The sequence below is a fragment of the Megachile rotundata genome, chromosome 1 (assembly GCF_050947335.1).
Source record: "Megachile rotundata isolate GNS110a chromosome 1, iyMegRotu1, whole genome shotgun sequence".
Taxonomy (NCBI): Eukaryota; Metazoa; Arthropoda; class Insecta; order Hymenoptera; family Megachilidae; genus Megachile; species Megachile rotundata.
This window is the reverse complement of record NC_134983.1, coordinates 24,250,567-24,277,950: the sequence shown is the minus strand read 5'-3', so window position 1 is coordinate 24,277,950 and position 27,384 is coordinate 24,250,567. Positions and strand designations below refer to the sequence as shown.

The 27,384-nt window shown below is 40.6% G+C and overlaps 1 protein-coding gene across 8 annotated transcripts in view; it reads right to left on the bottom strand.

Annotated features, from left to right (window-relative positions):
- The window catches only part of Btk29A (tyrosine-protein kinase Btk29A), a 120,587-nt gene that overhangs the window by 81,741 nt on the left and 11,462 nt on the right, over positions 1–27,384 (bottom strand). For 6 of the 8 annotated variants that reach the window (XM_076541351.1, XM_076541305.1, XM_076541457.1 and 3 more), the window contains 2 exons: positions 21,822–22,113; positions 14,869–15,168 (listed from right to left, as the gene is read on the bottom strand). In XM_076541351.1, the coding sequence (XP_076397466.1) occupies positions 14,869–15,168; positions 21,822–22,113 (592 nt within the window). The remainder of the gene's footprint in view (positions 1–14,868; positions 15,169–21,821; positions 22,114–27,384) is intronic. The other 2 variants (XM_076541501.1, XM_076541540.1) reach the window with 1 other exon arrangement.

Below are 27,384 nucleotides of genomic sequence, written 5' to 3'. Positions count from 1 at the left end.
GCGTGCCTTTCTCCGATTAATCGCAACAGTTCCATTCTTCATGCGAGCTGGCGAGATAAAAGTGGACGGTGTTACAGTCGCAACTTTTTTTCTCGAGAGAGAAAAACCCTGTCCCTTTCTGGTGCGAGGGAAAAACGTGCTGTCGGCGGAGCTACACGATCCTTTGTGTCTGCAAAGTAGCCCCAGTCGTACGTCCGAACACCGGGGACCTCGTTAAAACTTGATAACCCGCTTCTCGTTGGTGCTTGCCCCTTCTTACCCTCGGCATTGTGCCTTTTTGCTCGTGACGGTGACGTTGATGTCACCGAGTGCCGCTCGCACCCACCCGATAAAAGGAAAAGTCTCCTGGCCACCAACCTACACAGGATAAATAAACTCGCGGTTTTTCGCCTCCACGAACACGCTTCGCTCTGTTCCCGTTAAGCTGCTGTACTCGCTCGCAAACAGTACGCGAACAATGCTAGCTGAAACTTTGCAAACATTTTTTACCCGTTACGCGATATTTCGATGAAGCTGCTTCTTAACCGAGTAACGCACAATTCCCGAACACTTGCGTAAATATTTTAGAACGTTTGTGTACTTTCTTCGCGCGCATGGCAAATTTAAATAGCGAGCTCAAACGCTCCTCGATCGTTCTAGTTCATACGTTTCGCTCGAGTACGGTGTATTACGACATACGAGGCCATACGACGGTTTAATTACAGACTGTTACATCGATTAACCATGCTGCGGTATAACACGCTTTCGTATGAATTTCATTCCGACCCTTTATTCGTTATTGGGACGTACAAATTGTTCTCCCTTAGACTCTCGATCCTCCGTTGCTCGATTGACTTAGACCTTCGCTCTGTCACGGCTTACTCTCCCAATCATATTACATTTAACTTCAATTGCGTATCTATCGTATTTATCGTTTACCTATTAAATCTATTAAAATAACTTTTGAAAGAAATGACAAAATAATAAACAGAGAATACGATTCAGCAATTCCTCCATCTAATTAATAATAATAATCTTGAAGGAATAACGGATGAAAGTAAAGAGCAAAAATTTAGCTGAAAATTGTACGCAAACACGGATAAGGACTCTCTATTTATTTAAAGCACGGTTCAACGATATCTTCGAGTGGTCATAAATCTGGAGTAGTTGCCCGTTAGCAGGATAATGAAGGAAATAAGAGGAATTTTCAACGAACACGGCTCGTATTTGCTTATTTTCAAAAAAAAAAAATATGAAAAACGGAAACACGAACGAGAAGAAAAAACAAATCGCTATCGACGAGTAATTAGTATTACTCTCGGAAGCACGTGCTAGTACGTGTTCCCAGTACACGAACCGAATGAATAGGAAATTTCTACGGGTTGTTCAAGAATTACGTAACAAAGTTAATGAAAACTGTTCTATCGAATCGACGTACAGGTAGTTTTTGCGGAGGAGATTCGACCGATCTGTAAAAAACGAACGGTTGGTTGAAGCGTGCTCGATTTAATTGTCACTCGAAGTCGCGTCGACCTGCGTGACGATAAATTAACGCGATCACGACAAATTGCAGGTAGCTCAAGAATTTGCTACTCGACGCGGACAAAAAATTAAATAGATCGTGGGATTTTCAAGATCCGTCGGCGCGGCTCGAGCTTTTCATCGGTTAAACGCGATCACGAATTACTGCTTTTCTCTCCTTTTCCTTTTATTTTGCGTATCGTTGCTTCCAATCGAATTACCCGCTGTTTAAAAAGAATTCGAATTATTCGTTTGTTCGATTCGCGAAGTCTCGAATCTCGTCGTTTAAAACAACGCGTACAAGCAGTGTATCAATTGACCGAAAATAAAAGTCGAGCAAAGAACTTTTGAAAGCATGAATTTGTTAAGTTTCGGTGGCGCGCGACACGTAACGAAGTAAGATCTCAGGATCGCTAACATCCGAAGAAAGTTTTTCCGATCGATGTACGAAACTTTCGTTCGGAATATGCTCGCGGTGGGTGCTTTTCTCGGAAACATTCGCGTACATATACGGACGTTTTGAAATATACATTCGGTACTTTCCGCGAAAAGTCTGGCTGAAACGCCGTCGAAAAATCAGCTCGCGTAAGGAAACTAGTCTGGCATCGCTATGCGCCGGAAACTTTCGATCCTCCTCCGTAAAACGTGTCCACGAAACATTCTTCCTGTTAAAACTTTCCGTCTAACATTAAGGATTTACTGAAAAGCCCCGGTAAAGCTACAACTTTTATCAGAAACCGTGTACGAGACGCGTTGTCGATTTCGAATTTTTCTTCGATTTACGCGTTCCGCGATCTTGATTAAACGGTTTAATTACGAGACGAAATTTCAACCACCCGATGCCTAAGTTCAAATAGAAAAACTAACCGTAATTCACAACTGGTGCGCTTTTTAAAACAACGCAGGTAACGAAAGGTTAATGAAGAGTTCGTTAGCAACGAAATTAAACAGAAAATGGAAGTGAAAACGGGACGAACGAACCGGAATAAATAAATACTGCAATTTATAATAAAATAAATGTACGGAACAAAAGTCATTTGGTAGTGAAAAATGCATGAAACGCGCGGAAAGCAGAAGTATTCTGAAACTGACGGTCAAAAACAAAGCCGGACACGTATACGGTAGGCGCACGAAGAATATTCGTTAGAAAGTAATGAAAGCCGTTGTTCCGATACTGGTTGCTAGAAAACCGAGACTGAAACGCGGAAAAATGCTGCGAATATCGGCGGAAAAAGACGGTCTTTGGCAAAATTTTAACGAATCTGTTGGCGATATTTTGAAGCACGCTCTGTTGCCGACAGTAGCTCTGCCTTATTTGTCATTTAACAACCAATTTTGTGTGAACATACTTGGTCTCGTTAATTGCATTTCTATTCGATATTTGTACTCGTTAATTGACAAAAATTGTATTTAAAACACAATGTACGTGTACTCATTAGCGAGGATATTCCATTAATGATCAAGTGTTTGCTCCGTTTGATTAAAAACGACAAAGCTTTGTTGGTAAAAGGTGCATCGAACCAACTTTATTGAAAAATCTATGTGCGTTGCTAGAAAGTGGCTATTATTAAATATCGCATTGTTACGTGGAAGTATGTACCTCGTTAGATTCGAGGCATCTATTTGACAGATTAACAAGTTATGAATGTATAAATTATCGAATTCGATTTTGAAGATCATCGGTACTTGAATTTTTTGAATAGACCGTAAATATGAGCGGAACGACGAGAGACCGCGATGCTTCCCACGTTATCATTATACGACTAAACCGACGATTCTTTCGACAATTTCGCGCTCGAGTGCCGCGGAAACCGACATCGACTTCGTTGCCGTAATTGATGTTGCATAAAGTCGAGCCCCAAGTTACGTAACTTTCGAGGGGACTCGTACTAACGAACTCGTAATCGTGAACGAGAGCGAGCGAATATTTCTCGTTTCCCATTAAGGGTTGTATTTTCCGACGGGGAAGAGTGCCGATCGCCGAAACTACCACGAAAATGATATCATGCGAATAGTCCGATAATGGATCCGAGAGATACGAAGTAAGGATTACACCGACTACGGCTAACGCGTTTCATTCAATTTCGTAATATTCGCGTTAGTTTCGTGCGTACTTGTTCGAATTAATATGAAAAATATTAACTACCATGCTACTTGAGACACATTTAATTTTTCGCAAGTCACCTCCGAACTTTAAACTTCGTATCGATATAGCATAAGGAGGAGCGAAGAGAACTCCATCGTTTTCTCCCTATTTCAGAGGATTCGAATATCTCAAAGTCCCGAATTTCCAAACTTTTAAGGTCTTAAAATTGATAACTCGTAAGCGTGAAAATTGAATTTGGATCCTCTTTTCTCTACGACGCCATTTTCCCATGGTCTCGTATCATGCTCACCGACACAATAGAGTCGCATTTGCTTGAATAAATCGCGCGAGACACGGAATGCTTGTAAACCAGCTGCTTAAACGCGTAACAACGCCATAATTTTAAGGCGAAAAGTGTAAAATGTAAATTCAACGATTTATAAGTGAAGGTACGGTTAAAGGGAGAAACCCGGCTTGAAAAGAACGCGTTCGTATTAGTGTTTAGAAACACGTAAAGCTCTGAAGTAGGTATTGGAGAACATATTGAAGCGAAGACAACACACGCTTTTCACTCGCCTCGATCGCGCAATTTCTCTCCTTCGACGCTAGTCTCGGGGGAAATACAGCGCGCCATTTCCCATTCTCTGTTTACCGTGTTTTAGGCTGTAAATGCGTTATCGGGCTGTTTTTTCGTCGCTTTTGTGCGTGTACCGTGACCCAGTTCGACGCGTGACATTTCGCCAGCGTTTTCCGTGTTCGCGAGTACCTTGACATCCTTCTGAACAACTTTTTTTTTCTCTGGAACGTTTTCTATCCGACTTCGCTATTTACCGGGAAACCAATCCTCGCTTTTTTCCCTGACGCGTAACGTTGAACGAAATCTCGTGTTACGCGTGCAAATAAACCTATTCGACGTACCGACGCTTCGCTTTTAATTTAATTAAAACAGTTTCAATAGAACTCCGGGCTTCGCTTTACGCGCATCGCGCCTTAATTAATTTCCATAATTAACCAATTAAAAAGCTAGTTGTATTATTGCAATCGTATCTTCCGACGTTGTTCAATTATCGACCGATATTTCCAATTAAAATTTCCGAAACGTCCGAAAGCGATTTCGCCAATTTTTCACAAACGAGGCAACAGCTAAGTCGAAAGCGTTACGCGCCGCAACCCCTCCGCAAGAAAGCGTAATTTTAAGTTACGAATTTCTTAACGCGTACAGAAGAGCATAATTTTTCTTCCCTATTCGCTTTCGAAATTGACCATTTTCTACCGTTATCGTCCCGCAGCTTTCCTCCCATTTTTCATCGTGCAAAGTCGCGTCCGATCGATCCGCAAGATTTCACCAACTAGGAAACTCGTTTCGCCGTAACATTCCCCGTTAAAGCCGTGTAAATTGCTATTGTCTGTGCTACGAAGTCTTCTACCCGCTGATTACGGAATAATAAAGAGTATGGCAGAGTTCGCGACATAATTCTTCGGATTTAGCTGACACGGCGTAGCGGGGCCACACGTTCTTCCAGTTTTATACGCCTCGACGAGAGGAATTCGCGAATTCCATCTTTTCACGGCTCCCTCCAACTGCCGCGGGACTTTATTATTCGTGCCAACTATCTTAATCGCGTCCCCTCGAATCTACTTCGCAGCGAAGTAGGCGTAAGCGGCTTTAACTTATTTCTCGAGAACTCGAGAAACTGAGAGACAATGAATCTCAGCCACCCTTGCGGAATATCCGGCAAACGGATGCGAAAACTTAACGCTTCCGTATCGATGGATGCCCAGAGATAAGCCGTTAGATATCGAGACGTCTTACATATTATTTTAGAGAGATACCAAAGATTTCGAGAAAGATTAACTTGTTCCTCTCATAAATTGAAAACGTGGTATTTATAATAGTATTACAATTAATATTAAGAACGAGATTCACACGCTGCAGAATTTATTGTACGAGTTTCGATAGTATTTCGATTATCATACGGTAAGTAAATTTTGTCGTCGACGGTAAACGTTGTTACCCGATACTTTTTTATTAACGCAAATTATGTTTCGCCGTGCGTTTCGCATTTCCGATGCGCGATGCTACGCGATAGGAATAACAAAAGGAACTTTTCCTTCCCGTTTTTGCGGTTATCATCGCGGAGAATCGGGGAATTTACATATAATTCTATCCGTGCTATCGACGCGAAAAACGCGTACATTCGATACGGCCAGTGTTTTATTTCGTTCGATGGATCAGCAACGGCAAGGCGATGCGGGCGATACGATATTTTCCCGATCGTCTAGATGGCTACGAAAGATAAGCGATAAAAGCGATTCGTTCCGCTTTTTCGTTCGAAAAACGTTACCTATCGGCCAGGCCACATTCTCAACTCTTTCCACGCTGACACCGCGATTCTCTGCACCTAACAAAAGATCGTTAATTTCGCGACGGAGTTTCGAACTGAAACGAAAGAATCGTCCTAGCGAAACGTACATATTAGCCGATGTACCTTCCAATTTTTTCTCCTCTCGCTGGAAGTTGTAAAACGAACGACTAAATCGTTCTCGACTTCTTCACTGATTTAATTCGACGTCTTTCGTATTTATTAATCAGCGAACATCAGAAATGATGCGATGAAACGAGACGATATTTTAAATAAAAATGGAAAAGCTCGGTAACGTTCGTGTATAAATTTTTTAGTATCTCGATGGCGTATCTTCTTTCATATGGGTTCGTTTCTTTGAAATATTCTTACAGAATTGATAGCACACGCTTATATGAACATGTACATATAGGCATTCCACAACGAAAGCATTAAATTCCTAATCAAATAGAACTCTAAACACTTTTCGTCCACCTTATCGGATTTATCCAGGAATATTCGTCACTGTTCATTCGCGGTCGCTAAATTCCTCGTTTAAATGCCTTTACTGCCCCGGTAAATTAATATTCTCCGATTATTCCGTATTCCTTAATGGAAAATTTCCTGAACTCCGGTGCTCGAACGCGAGCGAATGAACGTGAGTAGTCGATATAGCTAAGAATTCCAAGCCGAAGAATAGCGAGCGATTTTTCGTGGTTAATGAACAGCCATGGCAGAAAAATCAGGAACAGTTCCGCAAGTAAATAAGCGGTGAAACCGACGGAAAAAACGTTCGTGTCGTATACCCGACAGCCTATTAAGCTGACCTAGCTTCTTCTCGGTGAACGTCAGTGACGGCAGCGCGTCGGTAGGACCTCTTCAAGACTGTTTTCAGACTAGAAGGAAAACTACTCAAAGACGTCTGAAATGAGACGGTGCTCTGAAAATGATAGAAGCAAACACGCCGCGCATTTAAGTGGGAACACCTTGCCTCCGTAAGAAGCGGAGGGCTACGTTCGTCGATAAAACTTTCAAATGGCTCGTCGCAGCGTAAAAGACTCCAACTTTGCCGTGGCACCTGTGCAACCTCATGAAATCGTGACGACGCTTTAATACTCTCTAAATACCGTCTGCTATTCAATTGGTCGAAATTCACGGAGAAGGAATACGCTCGAATCGTTCCCGATACCTATCGAATGAAGCGTCGAACATCGGGAACGCGTGATCGATACCAATCGACGTCGCCCAGATACGTCTTTCAAATTGCATCGAATTTAATTGAATTCCAACCAAATTTAATTAACCATCGATTTCGATATAATTCCTAATGTCATGTTTTCCAACGATTCACGCCGAGGTAAACGATATCGTTAGTGCCCGTGTATGAACGTGATCGTTTACTAATAATCCTTGTCCATTACTACGTATAAATTTTTACAGAAAATACTAATCATTTAATAATAACAAAATACGTTAATTTAACAATGGTGGAACAATTTTTAAAACGGTAAATGAAATACTTATAACTTGAATGTTTAAAGGTTTCGATCAATAGATTATACTTATCACTTTTGATACAAAGTAATCAATAACTGGTCACTAATGAGGACATGGACAACGAAGAGTTTACTTACAGGGGCAAGGATCTGGGGATGTAGGGATGCAGAAACTTTGAGATTCTATAATATAGGAATTGAACAGAGGAAGACGTTAGTACAGTATAGATAATAAAAAATAATCAAGAGCATCGTAGATAGAATAATTAAGGGAATAGTTTGTTTAGAAGCCTTGAAGGAAAAGATGTCTAGAAAAAGGTGTTTTTCTTGCTTAATTACAGCGAAACGTTGTTTATTCGCGAAAGAAAATTCGCGAGGTGCTCGATGGAGTTTCTTTCACGCGGAAACTCGGCCACGCGACCGAGCAGGTAACAATCGACGTGGCGCGGCGTGGCGCGGAGCGGAGCGGAAACTGCTTCGAATTACCGTGTCCGCCCGGAGCGTTTAACGACGCGACTCGACAAACACCGAGTGCGATTCATCTGCCAAGGACGAGGCACGAGAAAAGGCCGGCAGAGGATGTTGCAACCGTTCAGACTCATTATAATTTCGTTGGGGCTGTAGCTACCTGCCGACTGTCACACCTCGTCGGCGTGACTCAAACGAATCTCGTTAATTGCATCCTCTGCATTAATACCGACTGTCTCCAGTATGCTGATACAACCGAGAACGTGTACAGTCAAAAGAAAATCTGCTTTCCCCGAGGAAAATATGCCACGCGAGAGCTACGAGATATCCCACTCGTTAATTTTTATGGATTTTCGGGGATTTCACAATTTCAGGACAGGATTTGGATTTCTTCGTGTACGAATAGAAGCTGTTCGAACTTTCTTTTTAATCCTTCAATAAATGAGAATATTACGAGATCTCGTATCTGAATTCAACATAATGTTTAAAAACATGGGTTAACCGATACCGATAATACGGATCATCTGGTAATATGGGCGGTATACAGACGGACAATTAATCACGTCTGTAATGTTCTATTTAATAAATAGCTAATTTTAATTAAATTTCTCCAATTAAAATCATAACCCGTTAACTCGTATTAATTGCAAGAAAATTCTCCGCGACCGAGGAAACAAAGTACCTGAACCCGGAACGCAAAGATAAAGGCGCGAACGTTAGCAAGTGGCCACCGTCAAAGGAAGACAAAGTAATTAACAAAGGCGTTACGTAACAAATATTGAAGTATGAAAATGGTAATCGAGGAAGAGTATCTCGAGACGCGAACGAGACTCGCGTCAGTCTAGCTCGACTCGATTAAAGACAGCTTAAAGCTCTTGAACCATCCCTCTGTTCCGCTTTCTTCTTTCTTTTTGTCTCCTTTTTCCAGTTCGGAATCGTAGCAACTATTCAAAGTCTTCCAGCAGGAGAGTCCGAACGAAGGGTCGTCGTCGAGCGTCAAGGGAGTAGTTTAAAAAGAAAAGAGGGTCAATGGTAAAACACGATATCGTACTCCCTCGATGAAGACTAACCTGGCCACGTCGCAATATTCGCTTCGATAGTTCTTCCTTTGAACGCTTCGAGTACTCCTTAAACGTTCAGACCTTTGTACACGTTCGAACCAGCTAACATCTTTTCGCCAATTCCGCTTCTGTTGTTCTATCTTCCTACCGAACGGATAAGTAAATACGGTCGCCCAGTTGCCAATCAGCTTAATAGTTCGCTCGCTTTGTTATTTCGTAGAAGCAATTTTATTAACTGTTTCGATATGCACCACTCTGTTTTATGCATAAAAGAATATCGCTCTGTTGTCTTTTTCATCTTCGATTAGTTTATTCGACCGTGTGAATCTCCGAGCGTTAAATGCCCGCCACGCATAATTTCTCGTACTAATGTAGCGAAAAATGAAAATAAATTAGTTTCGCACAGTCTCTTTTAACATTGCTCCATCAGGGAACACCGCGAACTTTATTGTAATTTAATCAAGAGATTACTTCGTTCACCAAAATTACTCGGGTTTCTTGTTCGCGACAGGCCGTGCACAATCGACTATAATACGATGCCAGGCGTTGTATTGTCTTCCGACAGAACAGGCATGCATTTATGTATGCAATACTCGGCTTCTAACGCTGCAGAAGCAGCGCAACATCGCGACGTCCTAATACGCTGTTATAATTTATAGCTCGCTGCTGCTTCCTCGCTGCTTTCGAATACATCATCATCGTCAGCATGTATCCTGTATCATTGATTCCACCTTCGCAACGAGCTACGTTGCAGTACACCGATCCTTATTAATCTTCTATGATTCCTTTGTTTTCTACATTCCTTCGCTAACCTTTGCTATGTGCACCGAATGAAAATTGCGTGTGGCATACATGGGTACCTCGGTACTTACATTTAAACTATTAGATAAGAGGTAATAAATCTGTAAATTTTCTGTAGAACATAATTTCTTAATTTTCAAGATAAAACATTATCTGCCTTTTCCCGGATGTACAGTTTATTGTATAGTAGATGAATTGACGCTTGACATAATTTCATAACAAAAGCGTATAGAGATTAATGGATACCGAGAAGTAAGTCACAATTAAAATTAGTTGGTAAATGTATCATATTTAACAGAGTCGCGTGGAAACACGTACAACAAAATTGAGAATCAAAAGCTGAAATTCAGCAAATAGGAGCACCATTTCCGGTCGAATATTCAGAATCAGGTCAATGGCAGCTCGTTCGATAACCAGTCGCCTCGTTATTCGAAATATTATTCCCGTAATCCTTCCGATTGGAAGCCGAAACGCTCGTTGCCGATCTAAATTACAGCAGCGTTACAATAGCATCGAAAACACGAATAAAACGAGCAATCCCCATAAATGAGGAGATAATTCATCGGAATAAAGTTCGAAGATTTGCATCGGCATTGTTCACGGTGATATAATACGGACTCTCGAAAAGATTGCGGTACTCTAACGAATAGACACCGTTCGAACGCGATTTTGATCTTGGACGGTTTTTCTCCGTAAAATTATTGAAATAACTGGCGAGTATTCGGAAAACGCAGTGTATACGTTTCTCGAGATTGCACGGTAGCGTTGTACATTAAAAATGTTCGAAATACGATGTTGCACTGCATGAAATGTACCGTAAACGTGGATAAACGCAGCAGATTCCCATAGTCGCAGTTCCTGCAGCGATTGAAGAACAGGATGTCGGAAATACGAGGAACAGGAAGCGAAATGGAGCAAAGCATCCCTCTGATCTAGGCCATCTCTGCCCGCTAATGGATTACGAGCCGTTCGATAGCAATTAGGATGATATCGAGGCTTCGAAAGGAGCCGATAGAAAAACTTGATCGTAATTGCTGGGGAGCCTGCTTCAAGATGAATTAACACTCTTCCTTCCGTCCCGAACAATAGTTTCGTCCTCGTCGAATTATTTTCACGAATTAATTCGTCGAAATCGATTCAAATATTTTGTCGTTCCCGCTCTCGGAACGCCTGGCTTGTTCTCGAGGAGAACAAATTTGTTCGTCTATCAGTCGCACCTCTGATAATGAATGTTTCAATGAATTCCACTGGCGAACCAGAAGTTCCACAGGCTGCCGAGCCTTTGTTACAGTTGTAATTTCGTTTCTCTTCAAGGCGGATTTTGACGTAGAGCATTTTAATTGCTCATGAAGTTCCAATGAGTATTCTCGAGTACTTTATGGAGATTAAATATAGATTACTCGAATGTTAGCCGCTTTCTGGACACGCGAATTGATTTAATGCTCCGATCAACTGTTTGCTTTACGAATTCTCCTTGTGATTACTTTGTTCCACAAATTATTATATTATATGGTAGAGTTTCATATCGTAGCAGGTATCGCTTGCAAAACTTTCGAGAGATACAAATATTTGCATCTATCGAATTTATTGACTCATTAGAAATTTCAAATTTCCACGCTTCCAACTAAAACTACCAAACTATCAAAGTATTTATGTACACCATATTTTATGCCGATACCTCTTACTAATTTTATGTTAATATTTGAAAAGTAGGTGAAACAATTTCGAATGAAATTCTGTTCCCTCTTCATAGAAATGAATGTCCAGTTAATAGATAGATGTTACCAGCCGACTGTAACATGTTCGATATCGGAACCTCTTAATTGCATTATCAATGTATCCAGCCTTTGAGTTTCAATCAGAAATTGCGATATGGTGCGTAGTGACCCGTCAGCGTCTAGCCAATTAGACGAACACCTTTGAATTGCAAACTCTGACCCGAACATATCGGCTAACCATTCGATTTCATCTCTCGCGCTGATATTTGATGAGAATTGAGGTCTTGCGCGAATACGTGTTGCGATACGTGTGTAGTACGGTATTAAATTAATAATTATACCAACTGTAAACAAGATCGTATCGATCATACGGATTCAAGTATTTTCTAATTTCTCTGATGCTCTAAACTTCTAAATACTGGAATCTCCCTAAGTTTCAAAAACCTGAAACTTTCGGTTGGCTAACAAGGTATGTAATCATATTACGAGAGTCCGCTGTAACTATAATAATTAAAAGATAATACCATTTTCATCCTAATTAGAATAAATAACAAATAATGTCGCGTGTCAGCATCGTTATCTTCAGCGTGAAAAATAAAGAACACGGTTTTCTGTCCGTTGTACACGGTCGTTTTACAGTCACCGTTTAAAATCTATGGGGAGAATGGTTTTTTAAAGGTTTATTAGCCTGCATAAAATCTTATCGAGCTTTTATGCGGGTGGTTAAAGAGTTACTGCCGAATATCGATCGATTCCCCGTTATCTATATCGAGCAAAAAGGCACGAGCGACGAGATCAGCTTATACTCGCTCGTTTTTCGTGCCTCGTCGCTTCGAATGAAATTTCATGGGGCTTATGTATGATTTAGAAAGAAAAACGTTTCGAATCCGTAGTCACGTGTTATTTAATCGCATCTCGCGATGATCCATTTCAACCCGATATTCTTTTTCAGAGGTTGTTAAAAAATGACCATTCGCGCGAATGAAAAATTCTTCGAAAGTGCCTCTCAAAGAACCAGAAATGTTATTACCATTTACCCGAAATGGAAAGAAAAAAGTAAAAGAAGTGTGCAGCCATGAAAAAATGAAAGTTTACCCACGTGTTATCGATCGTTGCGTTCTTCGAATTCTAATTGATCTACAGAACAAATTACTGATGTATACAAAATGACGTGTTCATCGTGGTGTTAAACATCGTGTACCAAGAAAACTTTAGCCCCCTTGCAAATGTCTACGTAAAACGCATGCAAATTAGCATTTCTACCGGTTTTACAGCAATTTCAGTGAACAGTGAAACGAGAGATCGTTTATCAAATACTCGAGCTTCAACTTTTTCCATCGCTTTCCACTTGAACCACGAAACTTCCTCGAAAACTTCGCTGTCCAAACAGTTGCTAGCCGATTATTTCGTATTCCACCTACGCTAGTACCGTTCCAAGACAAACGGATTCGAGGATCCATCTTGCTCGAGTACCTCTGTAACCTGGATCTAAATGTTCCAACGAATTCGACCCTAGAGTCTACGAACTGACGAGTTTCCCTTCCGAAGAATATTTAATTCTTGAATGGTAAGCTGGATTTTAAAGTACACTGATAGTCAAAATTATAAGTTCGCTTCATCTTCAGTTAGCTATTATGGTCAATATTATCTTTGTAGTTAATTAGCTACAAATAGTATTGCGCATAAAAATAGTCTAGCTAAGAATGTAGTATATTCTTAATCGTTTTACTTCTTAGTTAGACCTATAAGTTTTCAATTTTCGTAAATAAAATGTCGGTAAAACTGCGAAGCAGTAAAATATAAGAACTTTTATATAAAACGTACACTGTTCATTTGCATAGAATAGCAAGATAACGAAGTTATCGATACAAAATGGATGTCAGTCGCAGCAAAGGATAAATTGATGCACGATTGCATTATAATGAAATAAAATGACGATGAAGTTGAAAATTGCAGTATTGTACGTTACGAGCACTTACATTAAACGGACATTAATCGAAATCGAGAAGAGAATTCTCCGGCAGTATCGTTTGTTAGTTCCCTTTTGAATCGTGGATTTTCCACGAAACATAGCGACGGATCGTTCGTGCTCGAATAATTACAGGTGAAAGACGTCGCATCGTATGCACCCACCTATCATTTTTTTTGCCTCCGCGATCCACGATCCCTTTGTTCGAAGTTGCCTGTTTCCAAACAGACACCATTCCACGCTCGTTCCTAGCAAAATGTCAAGAATGATGTATCCCCGTTCCATCGCTGTTATTTCTTGCTGAACAACGAAATTGAAAGTCGGAACGAGTAGCATTTTTGTCGACTCTATTTCAAACGGTACGCTTCGAGCTACGGAGACGGTTTAAAAAATGTTTTTCAACTTTATCCTCTTTTAATTTATCTTCGTTTAATTTTCATCGATTCCGAAATATGCACGCATTGAAACCCAAAGCCGTGGACCAAATTATTTCATTGTTTGCACGACTAATCACCGACTCTCGTGAGTATGCATGGATTCAAATTGATTCTCTGGGTTCATCTGGTTGCCTCGCGTGCACGGTGTTTCGTTTTCATGCAATATGTTTTGCTAATTCTCTCTTTCTTTTCTTTTTTTCGATATTACGCTTAAGTTTATGATTAAACTGCGTCACGCGTTTTGTTAGAGAAAATATATGTACAAAATGGCTGAGGCAAATGGAGCAATTCGTACCGCTAGAGCTGAAAAGAATACACGGGAATTAATTGTAGTGCTACAACAACTACAACGACTACAATGGGACGCAGACTTTTGTATTATTACCTCCGAATCGTATTGTTGACCAAAGCGGTTACAGTACTAATTGGATCGCATGACAGGTGGAAATAGGAGATGCCACATGCATTCTTTCCCAGCTCTGAACGGTACCTCGCTTCTACAACGATGTAAAAACCCTCTCATATTGTCAACAATAGGGCGGGTGTCGCGAGAAGTTCTTTGAGTTGGCAATATATTGTATTAGCATCAAAAATTTCTTCCTCGATATTGCAGTAAACCCAAAGTTCAATATCCAGCGTCCAACAATCAACGTACAAAGTTAGGAAACCTAGCATTCGCATCTAATGTCCAAAGTTTGAAGTTCGAAGTTCAAGATCTAACGTCCAAAGTTTCAAAGTCATAGAAAGCCCAAAATTTCAAGTCTCCATAATCCCTAAATCTCCCTGTCCTAAAGTTATGAAACTTAAGAATCCGTAATATAATTTTTATCCCCATCCCGCGGCAAAGAATCTTCCTCGTTAATTGTTTAATCGTGTAAGATTCCTCTCGATGGAGTTGAACGAAGAGTATCGGTACCAAGAAAGTATGTCGGTATCTGATAAAGAGAAGCGTAAAGAAAAGAAAAGAAAGGAGGAAGATCGAGTACATACCGATTGTCGAACGAGCCTGCGAATGAACGATGGGATTGTTGTTGGCCTCGGAGTTGGTCGTCTGTGGTCGATCGGTTATGGCGGCGGTGGTGGAGGTAGCGATGGTACTTCCGGTGGCGGAGGTGAAGCTCGAAGTGGACGTCGAGGACGGGTTCGTTGCGTTCAACGGTTTCGAGGACCAGGAGCTGCAAGTATCGCAACCCTCTGCGGAACGTGTCGTCAAGCGACAGCAGGACCAACGCTTTCCACTCCACAAACCCGCGTGGTAACGACCGCTCAAGCCTGGATTCTCGCTGCACACTGTCGACAAACGGGTCACCCTCGTAAATTATCCTCGACTCGATGATACATCATCGTGGATCACCCTTCGACCATAAACACTCTGCTGGACGCGAAAATACACACGACGTTCGATCACAATCTCCCTCGAATTTATCACATTGTCACGTTACTGTTCTTCATTTTCATAAGTAAACGTTCAGAACTTCAACGTGCGGATCCTGTTCCCCGGAGGATGTACCTTTTTCTTCGTGTTTCGTAATAGAGCAAATAATCTTATGAGCTACCGCTTTCAGGACATGTTACAGAGTCTGTTACACATTCTCTCCGCGTGATCCTTCGATGTTTATTTAAAATATGTTTACTTTTTGATATAGAGTTCCTTTCAGTAGGTTTTTGTTAAAAGAACAATTCGTGTGTAATATTTCCAAGTAGATACGTAAAACTTTTTATAATACAGTTAACAAACTTTTGTGTAATGTCATGTTTGCACGTGCATGCCAGATAACGCGGTGGACACGTAAAAAGTCTGATGGAACTATTGTCACATAACAGTATTGTAAAATAGCGGATATGGCACACTTGCAGTTTAAAGTTTAATGAAAATGACTAGATAAATGTTTCATCGACATTCTTGACAGAAATTGATTGATTACAAATTGAATACTCGATAATGTACAATATTGAGCTACAGAGTGGTTAATACATTATTCGTTCGAATCGCTGTTTGCATAAACGCGAGCCATGTTAGTTTTGAAAACACGCGAACAGTTTGAATATATTTAAGAAGAGGGAAAATAATGTCGTTTTAAACTTTGCAAAACTTATGGAAAAATCTGAACCGTGACTGCTTCCAACAAGTAAACTGTCTAGAGAGGATCTTGATATCTTCGAAGTTAATGGTGTTTGAAGTTTCAAAATGTCAACTGATACGGTATCAGCGTGCAACCAGATTCCAAAAAAAAGAAAACAAAAATACAGCGAGATAAACACGAACACTATGAAAAAATGGAATTTTCCAGGGAACATCACGCTCGACCGAAACAAACCAATAACCATTATTCGCTTTATAACAGCAACGGGGAACGAAAAAAATAAAAATATCGAAACGCCATTCGTTTACTCGACAACGTCCAATTGAATCGACGCAAGGTTTTGCTACACGATGTATTTATTTGACGAATTATCTATCGTCCGTCTGTCCGTATAGTTCAGGACGAAACGTCATGGAAAAATATGCGAAAAATTCAACCACCGGCCTGTACTTTCCTATACCTTGTGCAAACGATGCTTTTTCAACCTGTCTATCGATTTATGATCATACAGCTAACAACTTTATACGCTTGAACACTCGTTTTCTTCGATTTAGTATAAATTCGATGAAAGTAAAATTATAAGCACTTTCATGGGAGAACCATTTTTTCTTAGGAGAATCTATGAACAGTCTAAGGAGAACGCAGAAAGACCTCTTCCTTAATTAATAATTAATCTAGGAAGCCTAAGTTGTATTCGAATGCAGAAACTGGAGGATCCCTTCGGGAATACGGCACTGTAGAGGAAAGTGCATCAATTATTCGTCGACTGTCTAAATTATCAATGTTAGAACCGTATAAATTAGAGATTTAAAAATTTGGAAACTCCGTAAACGGAAGGAGACTACGTTGCAGCCAAGTGTTTATTCGAAACGTTCAGAAATATGTACAGTATAAACTCCGAGCGAAGAAATTATAAAGCGTGTAAGTAGTTTCGTGATCCAATGTACGTCTCCAAGCGAGCTTTCCGCGCCAGCATTATCCAGCTTTGCGAGAAACTTTCTTCACGACACTTTATGCACTCGACAACGACCCATTAAGCGAAGAAATATTTTTTCGGCTTGTCATCAAGACGGTATAGTGGACCATTCGAAAGCTACAAGGAAGAGTTACGCGGAGATAAATAAGAACAACTTCACGGGACACTCTATATCTCTCCCTCTAACTGCCCTTCTCGTACAAGTCTAAAAATTATTCTTGATACGATGCTCCAGAGCGGTATATCTCGGACGTTACGAAAACAAGATGAGGAAAGCAGCCTAATTTCGTACAAAGAGCAAAGGCGGTCAAGAGGAACGATATCCGGTTACGGGAAGTCTAAAAATTAATTAATCCAAGAGGCTTGTTAAAATGCGATCCGTGGAACTGTAATTATTACAACTAGTAGGATTTCTATTAGTTTTGACCCTCTTTCCGTAACCGAAGCAGAAGTTGCCAGTATACACCGGAACGAATATTAAAGTTGTATAGTTGAATTGCAAATGGCGTTGTGTACGTGATGCTGTCCCGTTTCGTTTCTCGTGCTGTGTCGGTCACAAAATCTCGTTCGAAGATTAGTTTCAACCGCGATATATTGATCCCTGCATTACGGGGTATTTTTGATACGCGTTTAATGTATAGGGATACGGAAATTTAACCTTTTGTGCTCGGTTTTCCCTTCTGGTCGGTCATTTTAAATGTAAAAGCTTCGATTGCGGAAACTCGAGAATGTAACAATTTGAGTTAAAATTACAATTATAAAACATGCACGATTATTGCATTTCAGAGATCGATATAAGCTTTTGTATATTAAGTTAGAATATTTATATAAATTTAGTCCGTAGTAGTTTCCTGCAGCGGAGTAACGTTATCATCCATTCGAGGGTTAATTAAAAAAGTGCACATCACCGAATCCATTTATTTTTCTTTAAAAAAGATACTGTTCAAACAATAACACCCTTCTGTCGCGTCAAAAATGACGAATGATCGCGAACGATCGGACACCGCGAACAAAACCAGAAGATTGATGCCATCGATCGTTTTTCAGAACACGGTGTAGGGTGTTCAATTACGAAGTTAATGAGTTTTGCAGATTAACACGCGGTGCTAACAATGTGTACACGCTAATAATCCACGCGTTACGTCGCGTCGGTATCGTCTTTAATTTTGGAAAGCCATTATCGCCGGACGATCGAATGAAAATCGTATTACGCACACGTACTCCCACGTTGCCTTGTTTGAATAATGAATTTTCACGCGTTACGTTTAAAACGGGAAAAACACCTCGACAAATTACTCCAAGAACCGTGTTCCTTCCAACAATCCGTCCGGAAAGTCGACGAGGCAGTGAAGTACAGCGTTTTATAGTGATTATAGGTAGAACGTTCTAAACAAACTTGACATTTTTCACTAGTATTTATACAAATATCTAATAAACTATTATTTCAACGTGCTCGTTAACTTTTATATTTTAACTGTCGCGAAATGAAACATAAATTCAGATGTACTATCAAATTTATTAAAAAAGTTGAAACATTTTTTAAGCGGTAAAATCTGATTGTACAAACGACCAGATGATTCTACATGCCAAATTAAATCGAAAAGGGGATATTTTTTCATCGTCCTTATTTGTGAGAAAAATGTACTTAAATATTCTTCAAAATATTTCCAGTAAGAAATCTGATAATATCAACTTTCCCATGAATTTAATTAACTAATGGATACGCTAAATCGATAAATGTGAGCGTTAGCACCGTTACAATTATCCGTTATTACTCCTCATGATATTGTGATACGAGAATGTATAATTTACAGACTTCATTGAAATTATGATAAATACGCGTATTAAGTAACAATAGCACAAAATACACCAATTAATATCATTTCCGAAATAATAATAATTACATCCATGAATGTATAATATTCATTTTCCATTTTCAATCATTTCGAAAATTTGCCAAGTTCAATTCCTTTATAAACGAAACTGAATACGAGAAAATTCCTCCTTTTCGCCTTACTTTTGCAGGCAGAATCAACATCTCGTTTGTACCGCAATTTTTCCGACAGTCGGAAATCGGATATGCTATAACATAAAATCAGTGCGCACGTAATAGTATCAGGGAAATTTCAATAGCAAAATGTTGTTATCTTTGAAAGCCTAAAATCGTGGTATTCGTGCAAAATCCGTCATTGCTAATGAGCGGCTTAATCACGCGATTTCCCGGAATTTCGGCGCACCGCCGCGAGGGGTACAGAAAGAATGAAAGCAAAACGGGGGAGGATAATTAGAGGAGAGGGTGGCAGGATAAAGGGAACAGGAATAAGCAGAACTAGACTACTTTGCACTTTCGCAGGGAACCGCTCGGGGCTGTCGTGTATATAATGGTTCCTCATCGATATTGTCTTCTCGACAAATTGCTCGAGGCCGATATCGATCACAGACGCCTCTAAACTACTGGAATTCTTCTCTATTTTTTTACCGGCGGACCGGCAAATGCATATGCGTGCATTTTCTTGCGATAGATTAACGTAAACAAAAAGATCGATCGCATCGATGGGTCAGGTGCATTTCTCTTCGATTTTCTTGTCACGAGTTACATCGTTCGTCATGCGCTGTATCACCGCGCGGTATATAGCATTCTTATCCACAAACACTGCGTTTCCTGCGAAAATACAAACTGAACTTTATTCGCTGGAAGAACAAAAAATCGATAGATTTTATCGTCCTTTTTCGTACAAAAGCAATATAAAAAACATGAAACAATTAAACAAAATAACGTCGACTAACTCTGCCTTCGAAACGAAACTTCGACGCGTGCTGTTCTGTTTTAGTTTCTGAATACAGTTTGCAGACTCAATTTTCGCTCGACCAGGGGGCAGGTATAAATCGTTCAACTTTCAAAAAGCACGAATGATTAATGTTCCGCCGACGAAGCAGAGAATGTGTCGAAGATAGGGACTTTTCTTGAATGAACGTCGAAAGACACAGTTTGAAAAGGGTGGCAAAAAATTAGTAACCGAAAAATAGAATTATTTATTACTTATTTTAAATTCGTATTAAAAGATTTGACTTTTTCACCGTCCTTTTTAATTCCATGTCGAATGTAGCAACTGGAAGAAGCAAATAAAGGATACAACGGAACGTCAACAAAAGTCTGAAACACCGCTTCGGGAAGGAAAACGATTTCCCAAACAAAAAAGGATCGAACGAATGCGATAGAAACGTTTCGAGTAACACCTGTTCCGCGTATATAAACGGAGCTAAAAGAAAATCATCCCGAGCCGAGAACAGAAACTTTACCCGGAAGTGATATCGAGAAAAACGCGTCCGAGAAATTTGAATACCAACGTAGCCTTGAGGACGAAAAATATCCATAAGAAAGGGAGGAAAATTCTTCCATCCGAAAGTTGATGCATTTATATAATGCGAAATAAGCTTGATGGATATTGAACGGCCGAGCCGACTCGTGTTCGGCGAGAAAGTTGAAGATTCGATTTCCCGTAGTGCACGGCCACGAATAATAACGAACCCTTCCTCTGGATGAGATTGTTGAGAAAACTCGTTAAAAGTTCAAGTATCCCCAGCAACGACAAATCAATCACCGGCAGACTGAAATTCAGATGCGTCAGCGGATATCCCCGATCAATTTTTACGATTTCCGACGCTGCTGCTTTTCGCGTACGAATCAATTTCGATGATCCTTGAGAATCCGTAAGTTTCTCCGCGAGCTTTGACGTGCACATTTTTGGCCGAGAAATTATCGCGAACGAATCGGGCGAAATTTATATTCGAGATTTCGCAGGAACTCGAAGATGCATGAGGAGATAAAAAGTAATTGATCGGTGCGCGGACTTCCTTACCAAAATCCGTCGCAAGAAGCTATCCTGAAGATTATCTGCCGCTTGGGACGAATTGAAGCGAAGTAATTGAAAGCCCGTTTTCTCGTTAGACGAATGAACGTCTCTGTCACGATCATTTATACTCGGCGAAATATTTGTCACCGTTGCGCAAGAGCACATAGTTTTCGTCTCCATTATATCAGCTATTTATTGTCTTAGAGAACAGGTAAATACCAACCACCATAGTTAAATCGCAACCTATATACGTCTTCGAAGTTGATGAATAGAGGTTCGAGGTAGCGCGTATCATGAACAAAAGATGTACACCCGCCGGAACTTGCTGCTTTGTAGCGTAATTTTAATGCAAACTTTCGCACGATCCTTCCTTCAACGCTTTACGTTCGAGTAACGTAATTTCTTACGTCAGCGCGTGTAACGTCGCGTCGCTTCGACGGTAAAACTTGGATCAACAAACAAGGGATTACAAAGGAGACACGTTCCCGCGATCCTCGCTAACTTTCTACAGCCCTCCTAAGCTAACGATAAATCTGGCTACGATGAATTTCAACTTACGAATTTATTTATTCATTACAATTTTATACACATTTCGAACTATTGGATTCCCAAATTTGCAAACCCTTAAGCATTCGAAAAGCACAGATTCTAGGCTCTCCTTAGATTCTATCAGGATTCTCCACAGGCTTCGGTGAAAATAATATTCATATCTGAAAAAATATCTGTAAGCGCGCAGAGTTTCGACTAAACCCGAGAACCTTGCCTAAGAATATAGCCAGGCCCGATAGCAAAAGATCGAAGCGTACTTTAGAATCGAATGTTGGACGCGTCGATCGCACCAATGACAAAATACATAGAAAAAATTCGCGTTTAAACGGTCGCAAACATAAAGTCGAAGAAAAAGGGCTGATAAAAAGGGAGAAAAATCGCAGAAGAACACTCGACGCAAGATCGGATCAGCAAAGCATAAAAAGAGGTGGTAGAAGAGGAGAATATAGAATAAAACGAAAAGGGGAAAAAACGACTTACCAGCACGGATGGCACGAATCCACTCGGCGCGGTCCTGCTCGCGGGCGGCGAGAAGGTAGAGCGTGTACTCTTGGCCGGCTTCTCGATAGCCCACCTGGAAGGGTAGCCCAGGTGGTATTCCACCCCCTCCGCCGCCGCCGCCTCCACCGCCGCCGCCTGTTCCTGCTTCGCTGCCTGCCACGTCGCTGGCGACGCTGCCGACGCCGCCGACGCCGCCGGCGTTGCTCCCGAGGCTCGCCGTTTCAACCACGTGGACGCTCTCGACCGCGATTCTACCTCGTTCCTTGCGTCGCTGCGAACACAACCAACCTATCTCTCGTTATCTTTTCACGAGGAAAACGCCGGACGTACAGGAACTCGCCACGAATAATTCGCTTCTACCGGAAATCCTTACTTTTATCTCTAACCGGCTCCGAATCGTGCAAACGGATCGATTCGTTAACGCGCCACTACTCGTCCGACGAGCTGAAAACTTCCTCCGGAGGTTGAGGGTACAGTCAATGGCAAATTTGCCACCCAAAGAGAAACCATGTGACCACTGGTCAAGCACTCCATTTTTAATGTCCGGGTTCTTTTACGGCGGTTGAAGAATTCCTGAGATTTCAAGGTTTTTGGGTTTGACGATCTACAGCTAGGGGAATTTGAGAATCCACAAATTTAAGCATTTTGGCATTTGAAATAGCATTGGGAATTTAAGAATTTCCAAGTGTACGTATGCGTCTATATCCATGTTACACCTGAGTGTACAAGGTTTCTGCCTCAACGACTGATTGCGCGATAAGCTCTTAAAACTACCAGAGCATTTTTAAAAATGCTAAAATTAGCAAAAGTATTTTTAAAAAATCAATTTCACCGAATTCGGATTTTCTGACAAAAACAAGAGAATAGGTCAGGGTAACCGAATTACCATTTTGTAACTTCGTAGTAACTAAAGGTTCGTTGCATGACTAATTTCTGTGATTATTAATGCTATTGGTACTACTGCCACCATTATCGCTATCCCCACTACGGTGTTATTCTATTATACATGGAATGTTAAGTTAGAACACGTACGCGGGGTATTATTCTATTACACATAGAATAACAGATCCACATTCATCCCCTTGTTCCACTTACCCTCTGCCTACCAAGCTTATCTAGGAAACTATTATACATGTACGTATATCTACGTAGACCATATTAACTATCACAGTGGAACATGACGTACGTGGTGAGATAGGTTATATATGCACAGCGTGCGTGCTCGACGAGAAGACCCCTGAAAGGAGTATAAAGTTTATCCAACAAAGTGTCCACATTTCTTAATGATACTTCGTTGGAAAACTAAACAGTGTTGTTCAATAAAACCACGCTCTTTAAAATGTCAACTGATTCACTTGTATTTTGTTGCAGCAAACTCGCACACTTTCTTATCACCTAATAGCTATCTTTCTTAATTTTCAAACTTTACCTCGACTCGGATTTCTTGTTGCCGCGAGCGATAAAATCGCGGAACTTATTGGACGAGCTTTCTCACGCGACCAACTTTGCTCTTTCATTTTCACGCTTTCTTTATTAATTTCCCTCCGGCCCTTCCAACAATAAGTGCATTCCTTCGTTCTGTTCTTTCAGACTCTCCTCTTACCCTCTGCCCTTCTACCAGAAGATATCAAGACCTTTTGATTGAAAAACTCGTTACGCGACGAGCTTGTCGCGCGTTCTACATTCAAGAATTAGATCTCCGCATCTTACACCACCGCGTTGTATAGCCTCGAGTCAAATCACCACCTGTTGTATCGCCACGCGTCAAATCACCACATACGGCACTACAAATTATACGTAGTCGAATGTTATATTCTTCGCTCCTACGCCTCTGTTCGTGGCAATAAAACAGAAATGCACCGTATCTATTTAGCAGGCACCATAATTTTTCCTACAGAAACCATCATGTTCGATACGGTACGGTACGGTGTCACGGTTATAAAAAATCGAAAGCGCATCGTTCGAACTGGCATGGTGTACAAAAAACAATATCGCAAGTTTCTGACCGATATTATATCACTTTAACTGCGAACCGTCAGCGACCAGCATTCCGCCTGGGAGAATCGTAAATCAAGGCACACCGAGTTTGCAAAAAGAGCACTTCCTGCGTAGAATAACAGCGAGCACCGTTGGAACGTGTTTCGATCCCGTCTCTTTTTTCTTTTAATAGAATTGGACACCTATGATTAACGTGGCTAAGAACAAATGAATACCTCGCAGAATTAAATCTTGGTATTTACCGCGAATATTTCATGCGTTATTTACAGTTTGATCGCTATAACAAAAACTATTGTTAAAAACGTGGTCATTACGTGGACTGTAACAAATTCATTTATACCGATTATCGACGACCAAATTAAATTTACGTGTTGGAGTAGAGAATTTAAAAAATAGTAACCGTATATTTAGAAAGAATAGTATCGATGTCTATTATATGCGTAATCGTGTTTCGAGCAGGCTAAAAAAGATCACAATTGCAGAAGTAACAACGTTGATGCGATATTTCAGTTCTATTCAGGGCCGAAATCAATAAACGGGGCATTCTGCTTCGCGTTTATTTTAAGCCCGACTAATAAACGGCTTTATTCTTTCTCCGTTTCGAGATATTTCCTACGGTGAAACTGTTTCAACAACCCCGAGAAACCGTCGATTTTACAGCGATCGTATCAAATTTGTGTAAACGTTAGACGACAAGTAGGAAAAGCGACGAGACGCGAAAGCTTTCCGTCTCGAGGAACGTTACTTTCGACAAATACCGGCTTTTCGAGGCTTTCAGAGGAAATCGAATGGTAAAAGGAACGCGTTCCCAGGGATTTACGAAAAGTTTCCACGCCACGAGTTCTATGAAATGGGCCAAAAGAACGTACCGTGCACCGAATTTTCAAGCGGCTATCGTTTGTCAATCAAATAGAGAGAGAGATATGGACCGCGTCGAGCACGTCGAGTGCGAGCCACTCGAATAAATGCGCAACGAATTCGTTGATGACAAGCGAGCTATTAACATCAACGCTATTGATTATGAATATCTATAATATACGCGTGCACCTTGCGTCAACGATATAGTGGGTTAGGTCGTTAGGTGATTGGAATTTAAACTGATAAGCGGAACGCACGCTCACGGGAACACGAATTCGGTCTAAACCGAGCACAATTATGCCCGAAAATAACCACCTTTTAAAAGATATTAACATAAATTGGTAAAGTTGTTAAATTTTTTTATTCGAATTCGAACGCGTATTAGTAACGATTATCGATCAGTGCTGAAACGAAGAATGAAATGAAGTTACTCTCGACGAGGTCATAAATCCCACGATTCTTAACTACACCCCATTCCTCTCCGTTAGATGCCAATGCACTGATCAATATCGTGAATTGACCTCTGCTCCCATTAATGGCAGCTATTAACAACGCTCCATTAAACAAACTTTTAGCATCAGACATCGCTATCTCGAACGAATAATGTGCCGTGCAATGGAGGTAGTCAATCACATTGATAATAGCAAATAGAACAATAGAACACAGTTACTTCGTTAACGTACAGTGCACAGCCATCTTTCACTGTAACGATGGAAATGTTTAAACCCAATATACTTTCACACGGCTTTTTGTATGAAATTTTGACATTCTGGCATTGAAAAATTCTACGGTTTGCACAGTCGGTTCTTCAAACGTGAAATATGCTTTTGTACTCGTGCTTTTTTCAAAATGCTTTCAAATATTTCAAAGTGAAATTAAAAAAGTCACGATATTGATTATCAAAGTGTTGAAGTAAAAAATCGAACCAAAAAAGTATGCAAATTTACAAGTTCGTAGTCGATATCGTTACATAGTCAGTTATCAGCTGTTTGAAAGAAATCGATTGCTGGATCGGTAGACGATTAACTTGGCAAACTCTGTCTGATTGTGAGTAGAAAACAACGTTGCTGGGTGAAACGAGGAACGGATCGTCGCATAACGAAGGGAAGCACCGCGCAACCGATAATACCTGAGGGTAGCAGCTCTTTTGGAATAGTGGAAATCCGGGGAGACAAATCGAGTTTCCTCCAGCTATGGAAGGATATTGGTTGCGTGTATATACACTCGAAGCTTTATGCAATAATGGAGCGTACTAGCTGAATAGCACGTGCATCGAACACAACAACGGAGTACACGTGAAAATTTTGTGTCGCGTTACCATAACCCTCTTTTTTCTTTCCTAAATCGAGTTACGTTTAATCTTGCTGTTCTTTCAGGATCTACGTACATGCCCCGAAGCAACAATTAACTTTTCATAAGCACTATATTTTTAAGCAGTTCCCTAAAATATTCACCACGCTTAAGAACCTTGCCCTACAAGCGTTACCTTTTTCTCGTGTACGATCAATAATATTGATAAGAATTATAATACTTTCTAAATGATACGCTTTTATCCATCGCCATCAGAACAGATGCGAACATGCATAAGGTAAAAAAAACAGCGGTTTAATGTTATTCCTACCACTCCTCTTCTCACCCCCGATACCATTACACGGATTAAAAGCGGCAAAATGTATTAGCTGTTGAAACGACTGTGGAAACAGGTGACGAAAATTATCCTTCGCGCTCGCTGGTAAGCTAAAAACGAGCATATAAACCGCTGTTGAATATTTACATCGAATAATAAATTTTCCTAGCGCCGCTTGATTATAGTGATCGTATGCGGAACACGGATGAAAATTCCTACTAAATCCGAACACGCAAATGTAATGAATTTTTTCTTCGTAAACTATCTAATAATTCTAACGCGATTTGTTGATACAAAATTATCGTAAATTAGTACTTGTAACAATTTAAAACTCGATGTTCGAACAAAGTGATAAATTTTTCTTTAATTCTCTTAATGAAAATTCCTATACACCGGTAGGAGTGACTGATCGTCGACTACACAATGATACATCGATCGAAGTATACATTTAACGCGTACGTGTGAGAACAACGAACCAGTAATTGGAACGTTGAAAGCTCAGAAGATATCAGAAAATATGCAAAGTTACCGACCGCAGCAGACATTACATCAACCCCAAAAGGTTTTTCTCCTTTCCTTCTTATCCCGAAGCTAAAAAAGGGGAACAGCAAAAAATGACTATAGAAAATTTCATTTAGGCTTTTCGAGTGGCCCCGTGCAGCGACGTTTTTATTAGATTCTATTGGCTGCCCTTCGTTACCAACGACGTTTTCCAACTCTTCTTTGTTCGCCTTCTTCCTCGCTCACCCCATCAACCTTCTATTACTTGGTGAACGGTCAAATCGTCGGGTGTTTAAAAAAAAATATATAAAAAGGAAAACAGAATGAACGAGTCGAATAAACCGGTCTCCCTGGAAGCCAGCTGAATCCACGCTTTGTGAACAAATCCATGTTGAATTACTCGGTCCATTCGTAATAGGCTACTTCCAACTTTTCCTCCCCATTATCCTCCTCTTTTCCTTTTCAGTATCAAGGAACAACACGGAACGACTAACGAGCCTGGTTTTTTAATTAAATGCCCCGTTTTTTAGCTCGACGGCAGTCGAGGAACATCTACAG